This window comes from Podarcis cretensis (assembly GCF_951804945.1).
Source record: "Podarcis cretensis genome assembly, chromosome: 4".
Lineage (NCBI taxonomy): Eukaryota > Metazoa > Chordata > Lepidosauria > Squamata > Lacertidae > Podarcis > Podarcis cretensis.
In genome coordinates, this window is record NC_137173.1 from 27,001,981 (window position 1) to 27,017,211 (window position 15,231).

At 41.6% G+C, this 15,231-nt stretch overlaps 2 protein-coding genes across 12 annotated transcripts in view; one reads left to right on the forward strand and one right to left on the reverse strand.

Moving 5' to 3' along the window:
- Window positions 1-5,268, forward strand: part of PAN3 (poly(A) specific ribonuclease subunit PAN3) — a 59,418-nt gene extending 54,150 nt beyond the window's left edge. For all 3 annotated transcript variants that reach the window (XM_079973548.1, XM_079973549.1, XM_079973550.1), the window contains 2 exons: window positions 360-498; window positions 2,300-5,268. In XM_079973548.1, coding sequence (XP_079829674.1) covers window positions 360-498; window positions 2,300-2,440 — 280 coding nt within the window. In that variant the 3' untranslated portion in view covers window positions 2,441-5,268. The remainder of the gene's footprint in view (window positions 1-359; window positions 499-2,299) is intronic.
- Window positions 5,269-7,992: 2,724 nt separating this feature from the next.
- Window positions 7,993-15,231, reverse strand: part of FLT1 (fms related receptor tyrosine kinase 1) — a 147,815-nt gene continuing 140,576 nt past the window's right edge. For all 9 annotated transcript variants that reach the window (XM_079973358.1, XM_079973352.1, XM_079973357.1 and 6 more), the window contains 5 exons: window positions 12,958-13,063; window positions 12,650-12,792; window positions 12,032-12,107; window positions 9,224-9,315; window positions 7,993-8,527 (listed from right to left, as the gene is read on the reverse strand). In XM_079973358.1, the coding sequence (XP_079829484.1) occupies window positions 8,326-8,527; window positions 9,224-9,315; window positions 12,032-12,107; window positions 12,650-12,792; window positions 12,958-13,063 (619 nt within the window). In that variant the 3' untranslated portion in view covers window positions 7,993-8,325. The remainder of the gene's footprint in view (window positions 8,528-9,223; window positions 9,316-12,031; window positions 12,108-12,649; window positions 12,793-12,957; window positions 13,064-15,231) is intronic.

Genomic DNA, 15,231 nt, shown 5'->3' on the forward strand with positions numbered 1-15,231 from the left:
TGATGCCAAACGTAACCTTAAGCAATAGATTGTTTCATCCAGAGCATTAGGAACTGGTAGGGATTCCCCCCGCCCCGCCCCCCCACGCTTAAAAACCTTATTAACCTGGTTTTCAAAATCAGCTAAATTAGGATATCAGGAAAGAGATGTGCAGCATAGTTGCTTAAGATGCTTTTAGCCCCATGAAAAGTTTGTTTTTAATTTTAAACTCTGGACTGAAGGGTGTATCACACATTCCTCCTTCTTAAATTGTGGTGGGGAATAACTTGCTACAAAGCAGAAACTTCTTCAGAAAACACTTAGTCTGAGATGTTTATGAACTTGTACTAAGAAACACAAAACGCTCTGTTTTACAATAGATTTCAGAAGGACCCAACATGGTCAGAAACTGGAGACAGATACCTCCTGAAGCTGTTTAGGGATCATCTTTTTCATCAGGTGACAGAAACGGGCACTCCTTGGATAGACCTCAGTCACATTATCTCTTGTCTTAACAAGGTAAATGAGTGACTGTATTTTACATTTATTGCAGATAAACTATGTAACTAGTCTGTCTTTCCTCCTCCTGTTATTTTTAATTGGGCTGCAAGCAAGTTGTCTTAAAGCAGATATGGTTCTCAAATTGGTCTTCAGCTGTGTGTGCAGGTGAGTTCACACGGTGTGCATGGTGGCGCTGTTAAAAATGCCCTAGGTGTCAGTGGTGCAAATGAGTGCTTCATTGGCTGCATCAGAAGCAATGTTTGCATGTGAGACACACTGGCCTGGCTCAGATAGGACACTAAACCCTAGCTTTGTGGCACAGTGATGCATTGTAGGGAGTCTTGGACTTGCCTGCTCCCCTCTTCATCTGTGTTTTAAAACTAACTGGCTCTACATCTGTCAAGGACAAATGGTTTGTAGTTTAAACTGTGGTTTATTGAAATATGCTAGGATCAAACCATGGTTTCTGACCACGAATTGTTTCCATAAAAAACGTAGTTTAAACCTACTGGTTTGTTTTTGTCAGATGTGACAAACTGTGCTCAGCTTAAAAAGCAAATTATTCCAGTTTGGTGGCTGCACTGGAGGAGGAGAAAGGAGGAAAGGGGAGCATGAGCTCAGAGGTAAACCAGGCATCCCCAAACTTGGCCTTCCAGATGTTTTGGGACTGCAACTCCCATCATCCCTGACCACTGGTCCTGTTAGCTAGGGATGATGGGAGTTGTAGTCCCAAAACATCTGGAGTTTGGCCGAGTTTGGGGGTGCCTGTGCTAAATTGTGGTTTAGCTTTACATCTGAACCCTGGCCTCTCTTGTACATATTCAGTGAAAATTCTATTGTTGTGCCTAGTTCAAAACGGTTAACCTCTTACTATTAAATTCAGAAGCTGATAGGGATCTCTACGTTCAGTTTAGACTTTAAGGAACAAAATGCCTAATGCACGTAGACTAGACCAATCCCTATCTTTTCCCAGTCCTCTTGCCCTAAAGCTATTTGTTGTGTTGTGTTGTGTGGTTTATGAATGATTGCCTGTTTGACTATTCCCACTTGTGTAATCCTGCATATGGAAAACTACTACATGCTGAAAGATTTTGAAGGTCCTTTCAGCGAATCCTATAGTTTTAACTGTGCATTGTGTGACAAAGTACTTTTCTTTTGTCCTGAAACTTTCATTGGATGGCTCTGGGATCTAGTATTATGAGGGGGAGAAAAACATCTCCATCCATTCCCCCCTCACACACATAATTTTATACAGCTCTTATCATAACCCCTCCTTACTTACTCCCCCCCCCCCCCCACCAATAAAAAGCTCCAAATAGTGCAATCTTGCCTCATAGGGGAGTTGCTCCAGCCCCTTGATGGTTTTGGTTGCCCTTTTCTGCACCTTTCCCAGGTCCACAGTATACTTTCTGAGGTGTGGTGACCATTATTACACATCATTGAAATTGCAGGTATTCCATAGATCTGGATAATGGCATTATGACATGGGCAGCTTTAATTTCAATCCCTTCCCTAGCAAGCCCTAATTTACCCTTTTCGCAGCTGTCACATCCTGGGTCGATATTTTTATTGAGCTGCCCACCCCTGACCCCACCACATTCCTTCTTGTGCTGCCTCAGAAGGGTTCCCAGCCTCCTGGAGCAGATTTTTAGTGGGCACCCAAGGCTGCAAGGAGACGTTGATCGGAGTTGCAGGCAGAACTCTATATTCAGGATGCTCCCACCACGTGAGCACACCCCAAGATCCCAGCCAAAACCATTAATTTTGTAAATATGGTATCAAGTCCTACTAATGGAAGTTTTCTGCCCTTTGATTTCAGCTAGATGCTGGTGTGCCAGAAAAAATAAGCCTCATTTCCAGAGATGAGAAGAGTGTACTTGTGGTGACGTATAGTGACCTAAAACGCTGCTTTGAAAATACTTTTCAAGAACTGATTGCAGCCGCGAACGGCCAGTTGTAGTACTTGCTGAAAGCATGCAGGACGTTGCTGAAGAACATAACTAATAGCAAATTGCACTACAGCTGATTGTCGTCATCTCATTTCACATTTTGGGAAACAAAACAGCAGGAGATGTTGCACTTCAGTCAGGTACACTGTTACTTGAAGGGAAGAATGTTTTTGCTTACCCTTGAGCTCTGGCTGCCATTGGAGGCTTTATCTGTGAAGAATTTATTTTAAAATAAGGAACACATCAGGAGTATGATGTTCCTGCTTTTATTTTTTCCACTCGTATATGCACTAATTTTAATTTTTTTAAGACTTTTCTGATCTCTGATGTTTTGCCACATTGGATACTTACTAAGGGAATCTCTTTGCAAGGACATTTCTGGGATTTTTATTTTATTTTTTGCCACTGAACATACTGCGGAATTTATTTGTTTTGATATTATTTGCACCCCAGAATACTATAAAGGACCAGGTGAATAATTTCATAGAAATTGTGTTCTGTAAATTTACAGTGTAGCTTGTAACCTCTGTAAAACCGTGTCTTATGCCACCCACTGTTAGGTTCACCAATCAAAACCAGAAGATGCATATTTTTTTAAAAAAGGAAGAAAAAAATCAAGTTGGGTATTATAGAAATCTCACATGTAAAATCCCCTTTTATTTGGCTGAAGCTTTGTCTAAGCAAAGCAGCACCATTTTGAGATCTGTAACTTTGAGAGCATATCCCAGTTGCTCTAAACACAACCAGCGCCTTTTAAATAAAATACCTGTTTGTATATTTTACTGCTAGTCAGATGCATTCACATTTATGCAATTTTTAATAGAATTTTTAAAAGGAATTGTGTTACAGACCTGAGGATTCGGGAGTTTATTCATTTAATTTACTTATGGTATCCTTTTTTGTATAAAGTTTTGTTCTTTGAACCACAGCTTTATTATGGTACTTTACACTGGATTGGAAGATTAACTACACACAGCAGTTGTCTGGCATCAAGAGCTTTTGAAGTTTTATAGCCTGATTCTGGAAGAATGGTGGTCTGCTGTGCCTTTGCAGTCACTGCTTAGCCCAAAGTAATATTACTTTTGATAATACTCAGCACATGAATATTCGGTCTTCAAGCCTGGGATTTCTTTCCCCGCAATTAACTTTCTGATATTGGACCTGCATTTGTCTGCAAGCTTGGGTATTCAAGGGAATTTGTAGTGGAACACCTACACTTTGATACTGAAGACTGCCAAATACGTATAATTTTTCCCCTTTCTTAAAGCAGTAGTGAAGACTGTATATCTGCATCCTTTTCCCAGCACTGAATGTTTTAATAGCACTGGGTGCTCACCATGAAGACAATGTGGAAACTCTCTCCCAAAGGTGTCAGGACAGACTCAAAGCACTTGCAACTGATGTTACTGGCACCCATTTTATTAATTCTCAATATTTGTAATTTCAGGTGAATTTTTAATAATTCTGTCCAGTTTTATAAGCTTTAATGATGACACTCCTTTAGATTTGCCTCAAGGAAAGCAGTGCTCTTCAGAAGGAAGGCTGTGGAAGACTAGGGACACCTGTTGCGCCTCTAAATGAGAAATTGCAGAGCCTGCGGTTTGGTAGCATAAATAAAATCAGTTGTTTTATCTGGAAAAAAATTTAAACGGAGCATAATGTTTAATATTGAGAAGAGAACAGTTGCCACACTGTTGTTCTTTTTTTTAATGTCCAAAGGAACAGGGACTTTGAGATACGAACCTGGCAACCAGTCTTTTATCATTCGCTCATGTATATGAGGAAGAGCAGCTGTCTTTTTATATGTTTTTGAAAAATCATATTGTAATTCTTTTGTACAAAAAGTAGTACTTGTATTCTAGAAGAAATATTGAATGCTTAATTTATATGCGGGCTGAGGCTTTTTCTTTTCGTTTCCCCACTGTTGTTTTCTTTGAAAATGAAAGGGATCATCTCTTCAGTTGCGGGAACTGGGAACCTTTGACGGATTATTTTGTGGACCAATATTTTGGAAAAGCAAAAGCAAAGGGGGGGGGGTGTTTGTAATGCAGGGCCTTCAGTCTCATCCTTGCTGTACCAACATGCCCACCTCTGAAACGGCAAGCTGCATTTTGCTTATTTGTCTCATTCTGTAAGTGTACATTGCTTTAGCCCCAGTAATCTCAGGACTTGGTTTAAGGTTAAAAAAAAATAATAATTTTGAAAAAGAGAGCAGAGAGCCAATAAGTTTCCATAAGTAAACGCCATCCAAGAAATTTCTGCTGTTGGGTAATGCATAGAACAATGTGGAGTATTGTTTGTTTTTATTTGGTCTGTGTTTTGGAATTTTCTGCTTTGGTGTTTTTTTGGGGAGAGCCCTTCTACTCCAATATAATTCCATTTAGAAGGCTGTCCAGAAACTAGCATGTTCCACTCATTGGAAGAGTTATGTATGTAATCCCTAAAACAGCGCAGCAATGTTTTTCTTAAACAAGGCATACTTTTTTCATGCGGGGAAATGATTCTGACCTTCCTATCTTTACAGCTGAAAGCACAGAAAGGACAGCCTTTTGAAATCATGTGATGTTAGTCCATTTAAATTTTCTTACCTGTTCTTAGGTTGCTTGTTTGGGTTTTTGTTTTTGCTACACTGTAAATACTTTATTCGGGGTACATAATGTCTTTCTTTTCCTTCTAATTTTCCCTTGTTCCAGTAAAGTTTTAGACGTGAACAGCTTCCCCTAAAAAGCACCAGTGTTACATTCTGATGTCATGATCCCACTCTGTGTTACCTTTTAATCTTGTTTTTCATTCTTTTCATGTGTACAGCAGTATTTTTAATAAAGAATACCAGAAATAACACAGCCTTCTTTTGAGCATGCAAAGGTGTGGGTATTGTGTGCCACTTCTTGTGTAGTTGACTTAAACTATATTTTACTCCACCCCACTCTACTGCAGGGTTTGTGGAACAGTGTTTGGCTTGCAAGCGTTGTTTATCTGGTGTTCAGATATAGTATACAGTCTCAAGAGAACAGTGATGTGCATTTCTTGCTAATAGGCAAATGGCAGAGCTGGCCTGTTCGTTATCAAACTGACTCCAGATGCTGAAGTAGTCCGAAGCCTCCGAAAACTGCTTTTTAAATAACTTCCACTTTTGTTTGAGCTCCCATATCAGATTAAGATACATTTGGCAATTTACTTCTTGGAAAATTATGCATGAGTTTTATGTAGTTTTCCATTTTTTATTGATTTGAACTATTAACTGAAAAAAATATATAGTAAGGCATGGTCAAGGCCTTTGAACCTTCAAACCTCCCTGTGATATGTTTTATATAAAATGTAAAAAGTCATAGAACTTTATACAATTGCATAAAATTGCCAGTATGCCTTTTTCTTTGCATAAATTAATCTGGACCACCTGTTGCTTGAAATGAATTTTGTTTAGAAAGTTCATTTTGCAAGTAGGCTAAAATGAAAGTTGCAGCAAGTTTTGCTTCGTACTCTTATCTCTGGCAGTCAGAGGGCAGAAAAAATTTAGGATCCTGCCAGATATTTTTTTAAACCTGCAAAAAGTCTGCAAGACCAGTTTTCATCTTTACACCTTCTAAAAGTGCATGCGTGGCCTTGCTGTTCATTGTCCCTGGGTTTTCTTTCTCAAGCTGGAGTATGCTTAACAGGAGAAGCTCCAAGGGCTTCACCTTGTGTAGTATTTTGTGAGCATGTGGGTTGCAAAAGCATGCTTGCACATCATACTGGCCCATGTGCCAGAGGATAAGGCTTGTCTTCAACTCCTTTCTACAGCTACACACGATGGCAAGCACATCTTTCCTGCTGACAGCTTTGAATTCAAACAATGCCTTGGGCAAGTACAGAATTCTGTGCATGCAACTGCATATAGTCCATGGAGAAAAAACTCACCTTTAGAAGGGCCCAATGATCCGCAGAATGAAGAAGCATCTCTTTATCACACTACCAGTGACTTAGCTTGAATTCATCCCCTTGAAATAAGGTCGAACTTCTGACAGGCCCTGACAAATACTTTGGCTACTTGAAATGGCTGCTTCAAGCCCAAACCGACCAAGTCAGTGAGACACTTCTGCAACATTATGGAACTATTATAAACACAAGCAAACCAATAATCTCTCAAATGGAGCTTGGAAATAAATTTTATTGTGAAACTTTAGGAAGCATATGTAAAAATAGACGGTAAAAGTTAAGGCACAAGTAGGAGATATTTACATCCAGTTAAAGAGTGCTTTTTAAATTCCAGTTTTTTTAAAAAAGGTTCATTAAAAGCATTAGATTTGAATATAAAAAATATTTGTTTTTACAACTACTAATGCCCTACATGAAAATAAACTCAGTTTCACTCCTCAGCTCTTTATAGATCCATTGGCTTTAATAATAGTGTCATGGCTGAATAGTTGGCTGATGTTCCATCTGATGAAAGAGCACAAAGGTTACAGACTTACGGCTTTAGAAACTGAGTGTTCTAAAATTCTCCAGCACCCAACACTCTTCACTCTATTGGCCTTGATCCAGCTCAGGTTAATTGTGACAAATTGTCATTGAAACCAATGAATCAAGTTTAGGCATAACCAAGTTGGAACAGCAGGACCGACATCAGCTGCTTTTATAGAACAGCTATCATGGTAGCTTACTGGTCAACCAAGGCAATGGTTCACTACCATAACTACCTGCCTCTTGGCAAAATGAATCTAGCAGCACACTCTTATCACTAAATAAATTCAATAGTTGCAATAGCAGCAGCACAAGATTCAACAGGTATTTCAGACAGTGCAAAGCTGCAGCTGGGTGCAGGTTTTATTGCTGATTAGCTACAGCAGGTTGGCCTGATGCTATGTGCCTCTGCTGTCACTTGCAGATGGGAGTATAAAAGCAGGCTATAGTATAATAGATACATAGAGAACTGTGTGTTCTCTCATGAAAAATACTAAGATGCTGTGCCAGGGTGTCCCCAGTATTGCCTCAAGAAAACCTGAATTCTACCTGTGTTTATTGTGCATATTTACTTTGTGCAGTGTATATGTTGCTTCAGCAAGCTACAAGGTAAAGAGCTATGCAGGGAGCTGAGGCTCCAACACCCTCTGTATGGTTTTGAAATGTTTAATAAGGTATTGCAGAGCTACCCTTGCCCCTGATGCATTCATTGTGTCCCCGTTACATCTGCTTGAACTGTTTCTACTGAACACACTCCTTCAAAAGCTGAAATAATTCCACAGCAGCACGAGAGCAAAATTGGTATGTATCTACAAAACTCTGTGGGTTAAATAAAAGTGCAATCTCCCTTAAGCATATATTGTATTTTTCGCTCTATAAGACGCACCAGACCACAAGACGCACCTAGTTTTTGGAGGAGGAAAACAAGAAAAAAAATATTCTGAATCTCAGAAGCCAGAACAGCAAGAGGGATTGCTGCGCAGTGAAAGCAGCAATCCCTCTTGCTGCTCTGGCTTCTGGGATAGCTGTGCAGCCTGCATTTGCTCCATAAGACGCATACACATTTCCCCTTACTTTTTAGGAGGGAAAAAGTGAGTCTTATAGAGCAAAAAATACAGCAACTAAGTAGACCAGAAGCAGCTTCTAGCCTGGTCAGTTTCACCATCCTCCCATAGCATTGCCCGAGACCAGTGTAAGGATCTGTACTTAGGAAGTGAGAGAAATACAGTGCACAGGGCTCCCTCCCTACTGTTCCCCTCACACATTTGAATAGTTACTGGGTTCCTGCCGTTGGGTGGAAGCTAGTGCTACAGCCCAGAAATAGCCTGTACTCTACAGGGGTGCTGTTGGGTCAGTGAGTAGCAGGAAGGAGCGTTCAGTATTTTAAATGGTGATAGTGAAGAGATGCAGCTCAGTGGAGGAGCAGCTGCTTTGAGTAGTTCAAAGTCCTTCCTTGCTACACTGGAGGAGTGGAATAGCGAACCACCGAGTTATAGCTGGGAGGAGAGAAGCCCTGCATCTGCTTCCCTTCCCAGCCTGTGCTACCGCGGGTAAATGACAGAGTCACATCGCTGATGTGACCGCAGCTGGAACTGTAAACCTTTGGCTTTGCGATGTCACAAAGGACAGACTCCTTGCTTCGGCTGCCAGAGAGGAGGCTACAAGCAAAAGCAGACGTGTGTTAGATTAAAATTATGTATCATTAATATGTTTCCACTATCCTCACCAATGCTATAGAGCATGAACTTGTTTGGGAACTGCATTTAGGATTTCTCATGCCCAAAACAAGATGCAGTCTTTTCTTTTTTTCCTTTTAAGCAAGTCTGACCAACTTCCTTACTGTCCATTCACTGCTTAGAATAATTCCTGTTAATACAGCCTTTTCATGGGCAAGCCCTTATTCCCTAGACAGGAGCTAGGCAGAGGAAGGCGGCTAACACAACATGGCAGAGGGCAGGAACAAAAATAATGCTCTTGCATCCCTCCATTGTCATGTTGCCAAAGGGAAGGGGCACTAAGAACAAAATCCACACCCTGCCCCCAGCTCTATAATGTGGTCGTTTTTGTATATTGCTAACTCAAACACAAGGCAGGGACCAAATTGACCAGTGCTGTGGGAGGTGTAAACCTTCCCCCTTTTGCAATCTTCCACCTGCCCATAAAAGCCACCCCATAGAACAAGATATACCCATATGATACCTGATACCCATAGGGCAAACAGCAGATGAATGGAAAGTGGTCTTTCTCAGGGAAATGGTTCACAGGAATAGGGTTAACACACCCTTTAAGTGACACAAGCAAATGTCCCCACTTTGTGTCTCGTTGCATCCTGAATAGTCATTGAAATCACATACCCAAAGAAAGTTTGCTTTTGTTTGCTGCCTGTCCATGTAAAACGCTTCCGTTCTTCTGAAGGCAGCACCATCCCACTGTCGGCCTGGTAATCCTGAAAAAGAACACACCTTCGGTAATGCAACTTTGTTCCTTGTGTGTTCAAGTTTACCACAGTTACACATTGACTCTGAATAACCCATCATCTACATGGCCCTAGATTGACTTTTTGGTAAAAGTGCAACCATGTAGGGTGTTCAACAACTGTGCAAAACGTGTACCTGTGTATGCAAAGAGTTGAGTTTGTACACCAATATTCACATGTAACATTCAATGACCATAAAGTCTGTGTACACAACAGCTTAGCTGTACAAATCAACAAGGGTACACCCACAAATACTCGTTTATGTTTAGAGACAGCTTGTACTTGTATTTGGGGTAATATGTGAATAAGCCTTATGTTAGCTGCAAGAAAAGTGGTGTATGAGCAGTGGTAAAAAAAGTATTCCTGTTCCCAAAAAAGTGATAAATTATCAAATTGTTAACTATTTCTTAGTTGACACTCTTTGTCCACTGAGACTTAAGTAGGACTGCACTTTTTGGTGTTATGGTTTAGCATATCTTTACATACCAGAGATATTCTTGGAGTTCTCTGAGCGTAGACTCAGTTACAAGCTTCAGGGACACAAAAAGGAGACCTGGCTCACAGAAGCAAGTTGTACATACTCCCAATTCTTCTCTGGCTCATATTAAAATTCCTAGTTTACCTAGCCAACCACCTCACTACTTCTCCATCAGCCCTCTTCCTTCCATAAATTAGTCTTGGAGCCCCTTCAAGTCAGTGGTGTTTTTTGCAGGTGTATTCTGCAATGTGTTGGGCTCGTAGCTTCTTGCTGAAATGCTGTAACTTTTTATCCCACAAACGTTTATTTTTTAAAAATAAATAAATTTTATTTTCAGTTTTTCTTAAAAATATTTTACATCAATAGAAATCCAGTATTACAATACACAAAAATATTCTGTTTCCCCTCACCCCTTTTGTGGTTTCTTATTTTAATTCATAACACTGCATTTTCTTCGTCATTCTAATTATTAATTACTCCTTCAAAATTTCTTTGAACTGTTTGGTTTAAATTAATCCGCCTAATGAACTTACAGTGGTGCCCCGCAAGACGAACGCCTCGCAAGACGGAAAACCCGCTAGACGAAAGGGTTTTCCATTTTGGAGGCGCTTCGCAAAACGAATTTCCCTATGGGCTTGCTTCGCAAGACGAAAATGTCTTGCGAGTTCCTGTGGGTTTCCCCCCTTCCCCCCCTTTTCCTAAGCCGCTAAGCCACTTATCAGCTGATCCGCTGATAAGCCGCTTAACAGCGGATCGCTAAAAGCCGCTAAACCGCTAATAGCGCTAATCCGCTAAGCTGTCAATGGGCTTGCTTCGCAAGACGAAAAAACCGCTATACGAAGAGCCTCATGGAACGGATTAATTTCGTCTTGCGAGGCACCACTGTATGTGTGTACAATGACATTTCAAACAATCTACAAATTTTCCCCAGTCACTGATAAAGTTTTTCATCCCACAAATGTTCTGGGGGTGTGTGTACATGTCCCCTTTTGGTGTTGCAGAATATACCTGCAGAAAAGCACCAGTTTGGAAGGGTGGTCCTGCCATTGACACAATAATGGCACATTAGTGGTGGATTTACACTACACTGCCCCCTCCGCTGCATTGGTTATTATGTGCTGCTTTTGCCACGTTGCTGCATTATTGCCATCTGGAGGGGGCACTCTTCCACAACTAAATTGGGCAACAGGGTGGGGAAACAACCCAGAACTTTTGTGGGACAAAAAGTTACAGGATTTCAGAAGGAAGCTATGGGAAATGGCACTGGTTGGGAATGAAGCAGTATGTCCAAACCTAAACCTTTTGCAGGCACAGAGAGCACTGATCGTGTATATCGCTTTTGTAAAGAACTATGCAGAAATTCTGGTTTTAGTATATTGGCTGTTTGGCCGTGATAATAAACATTCATTTATTTAACACCACCATGAGCACAAATCACTCTGTATGCACAATAAAAATGACATCAGGAGGTGCCCACTCCATGTTGTGATGGGAGCAGATGGGGCAGTACCCCCAGCTACAATTAAAAAATTAAAGAACCATTTTTTGTTCACTGCTAATACAGCAGCAGAGAAAGCCACCATAGCTCTTGGGAGTTATAGTTTTTCCAAGCTCCATACTCCTACCTCCTTTAATCTGCTGCTCCTATTGAAAGAGGTTTGGGGAGGTAGGTGAGTGACTGATTTCAAAAAGTCAGAATAGCTAAGTGATATATTCCCAACTTTTTCCCAAGTCAGTTTGTGGTTTGGGGAGCTTGCCCATCAACTGCCTTGAGGTTCAGGTGGAGGGACTGGATAGAAATGAATGAGTAATTAGACTAGTTCCACTGTCACACTCTACTGTGACGAACGGAGAAAAGGCCAGCCATGGTGGGGAGTGTGCACTGCATCCCTCCTAGAGGTCCCTGCAACATACAAACACTCTCTCCACACAGATATATCACACCCAGCACATTATTTACCATTTGGCTAATTAACAGTCTGGGGGAAAAAAAATCAATGCTACTTTTAAACATGTTACTCTCGCCGTGCACATCAGCAGGACAATACCAACTTGCACAGCAAAATGAGTCACTCTTCCCACAACATCAGCCCATCCTGGAGGAAGATGACCACAAAGGATCTGTTGTATTCCTCTTTAGCTCAGCAACACAAGGCTGGATCTAAAATGGCACACACCACACATTTTAGTAGGTTGATCATGACTTACATCACACCCAAGTTTGTTTTTGGGTGAAAGTTCCTCAAAGGTCTTGACTTTCATTCTGAAGGCATTAACGTATCTCCTTGAAAAGCAAGCAGAAGAAAAAGCTTGTTAGATGATCTCAAAACATACCCTATACAGTGGTACCTCGGGTTAAGTACTTAATTCATTCTGGAGGTCCGTACTTAACCTGAAACTGTTATTAACCTGAAGCACCACCTTAGCTAATGAGGCCTCCTGCTGCTGCCGCGCTGCTGGAACACGATTTCTGTTCTCATCCTGAAGCAAAGTTCTTAACCTGAAGCACTATTTCTGGGTTAGCGGAGTCTGTAACCTGAAGCGTCTGTAACCCGAGGTACCACTGTATGTACATTGAGCTGCTCTGTTTTATATTCTTCCTACCTGTGAACATCTGAACAAGGGTGAGACACTCTAACTTTATGGGCAGGATTTAACTAAGTTGTTGCATGAGCAGAATGAGATCCAGTTGTGCAACAGGACTTTGCCCCGTCTTTCCCCTCAAATCCCCTAAATCTGTTCTGGATGGTTGGGGAAACTTTAGAGGGCATGCACGAAATCCATTACTTTGCTATGTACGTAAAATATCTTGGTATTCCATCATACCCAGTGTTTTCGATGCTTGTGTAATTCAAGGCTGGTACTGAATGATTTCCTCTCTCATGAGGATGAGGGGAAGTTGGAGAGGAATGGTCAAATTCAGGATCCACTGATAATATAGTATTCAGAGGGATATAGTCTTTGCCATCCTACATAAACAGAAGTATAAAAATCATCAAACAGCTAGGAATAGTGTGAAAACAATGCCAAGCATTGGAGTCCACAAGCTCCCTAGGGAGTCCATTCCACTGTCAAACAACCATGACCTCCCTGAAACACCATAAACATGGTGTACACTGCATTTTGCCGCTTGCCTGCTTTACGTTTGCTTGAAGTAGATCTCCCAATCTCTCCACCAGCTCTGAGAATCTTGGCCTTTCCTTTGGATCCCCTTGCCAGCAATCCAGCATGATTTGATATCTGCCAAAAGCAAAAGACAGGGTATCATGAGCACTCCTTCTATGATTCACACTTGAACAGCAGACTTCAGATCTGGGAGCCACCCTTAACCCAAACTTGCAACATGGGATCCATTTTTAAATTATTTTCTATACACAGCCACCTCCCTCCCTCTCTTTTCTCTCCTACTTTCTAACTTAAACTCTCTCTGATTTTATGCTCTTCAAACAAAATACAGACATGGTGAAAGTGCTACCGATACCCCCAGAGTTCAGAGCATTTGTGTGCCTTGAAGAACCATCAGTGCCGTGCAGTAGAGAACACATCAAACCTCTTGTAGTATTTCAGGCATTTCTACAGAGTTAAGCTACAGAGTTAACTGTTGCAGTTTTAATTATTTTTCATAGGATTTAGGTTCTGAGGAAAGTGAGGAAGAAGTCAGTACAGTTATGATGAAACTCCTGCTTTTTCATTCTTCCTCTTTCCACATGTGAACGATGAACAAATACTTAAACTCCTCACAAGGCTTCATAGCTTGGTCGCTCGCTTGCCAGACTAATCTCAGGGCTAGAAAAATCTCTGTTGCATTGAAATCTTAAAGCTTCTCTACTGCAGTGTAAGCCCATTATCTCTTGCCCTCCAAGCGCCAGTTACGCCATTGCTCACATCAGCCTTTCATGTGTTTGAAAGGTTATCAAGCTGCTTCATCGACCTTCTCTGGCATAAGCCAAACACCAGGAGCCCTCAGCAGCCTGCATCACAGATCTCTGCCCCCAATCTCTGATAACCTCTGCTGCTCTTCACTGATTCCTCTCTCAGTTGTTATCCACACACCCACCCCAAAAAGCACACGGGCCTCACAATAGCCAAACCAGAAAGTTTCATTCTGTAGTTTTGCCATCATAGGACTATTAGTAAATGTGATGGCTGAACAAAGTGATGCTGAAGCATCAAAGGGGGAACGGGATGTCGCACATCTCATGTGGTATCTCTTGAGAATCCTTGCTTTTATCTACCAACCTCCCCATCCCACTTAAGATAGGATTAATAGTGTGTGGGCAATGTCTGGTAGATTCTTAGATGCAGGGCTTAGGGATTTGTTTGTGTAACAAAGGAGGTTCAGTTGGCTTCAGACAGGAATTTTAACCCTCACACAACTTTTGGTTTCAGAGTTGAGGGCAATTGTTCTTGCAGTTATGACATTTATGAAGTTACATCTGACCCGGGGTGTGTGTACAAAAATGCAGAAAAAGAAATAAGAGGGAGGGAGGGCCCATACTTTAGGAGGCAGTAGCCATGCATGTGCTACACATTTGAGATGCTGGGGAAGTTCTTCAAGCTCAGACTAGAAACCTAACTTGGGAGGCCTGTAAAAATCCCTTGCAAAAGAAGAGGTGAGTTTTACAAGCCCCAAATGTCTTCTCCTCCATAGATGAAAACGCCAGCAGGAGAAGACATCCCAGCTCCACCCAACTTCACACCGGTATGTTTCTGTCATTTGCCTCACCTGTCCCTGCTGCCTTCCCCATACTCAAAGGTCGCTCCCATTTTTCCTTCCACACACACATATTCCCCTGTCCCACCAGTAGGGAGCAGCAACAGTAGGAAAAAATGGTAGGTCTCCCCCCCCCCCATCCTCTAACAGCATGGCAGGCAAGGAGAATTATTAGAGTTATGCTTCTTCCAAGGGCTCCTGCAAATGCACCTGGATTTAAATTAATCTGGAGCCTGTATTCACTGGGATTCCTAATACCACTGATCCTAATCATACTGCATTGCCATCCATTTGGATTTTTCTGGGAATATCCTGCATACAGGAGTCTGGTTTCATCAGCGGTTGGGAACCTCTAGTCCATGGGCTTCAAGATCAGCCCAGGAAGTCGTTTTTGGGGCACCACACCCATCTCTCTTAACCTGACGTCTTATATGACATCAAGCATGGGAAAGTTCAAGAGGCAGCTGCTGCAGGGCAAGGCAAAATGTAGCACTTCTCGAATTTGTCACTTTTTTCTTTTGCTCTGAACAGAGAAATGAAAAAAGCACAGAATTTTGCCTGCAAAAGAAGAAGGGGCAGTGCATTCTGAGTGCACTCCCAATTCTTCCTTTAAAGCCACTGCTTGAATTCAAGCTGATGATGCAAAGGAACAAACCATCCTTTGCAGTCATGGCTTGCATTCAGTCCAGCTGCA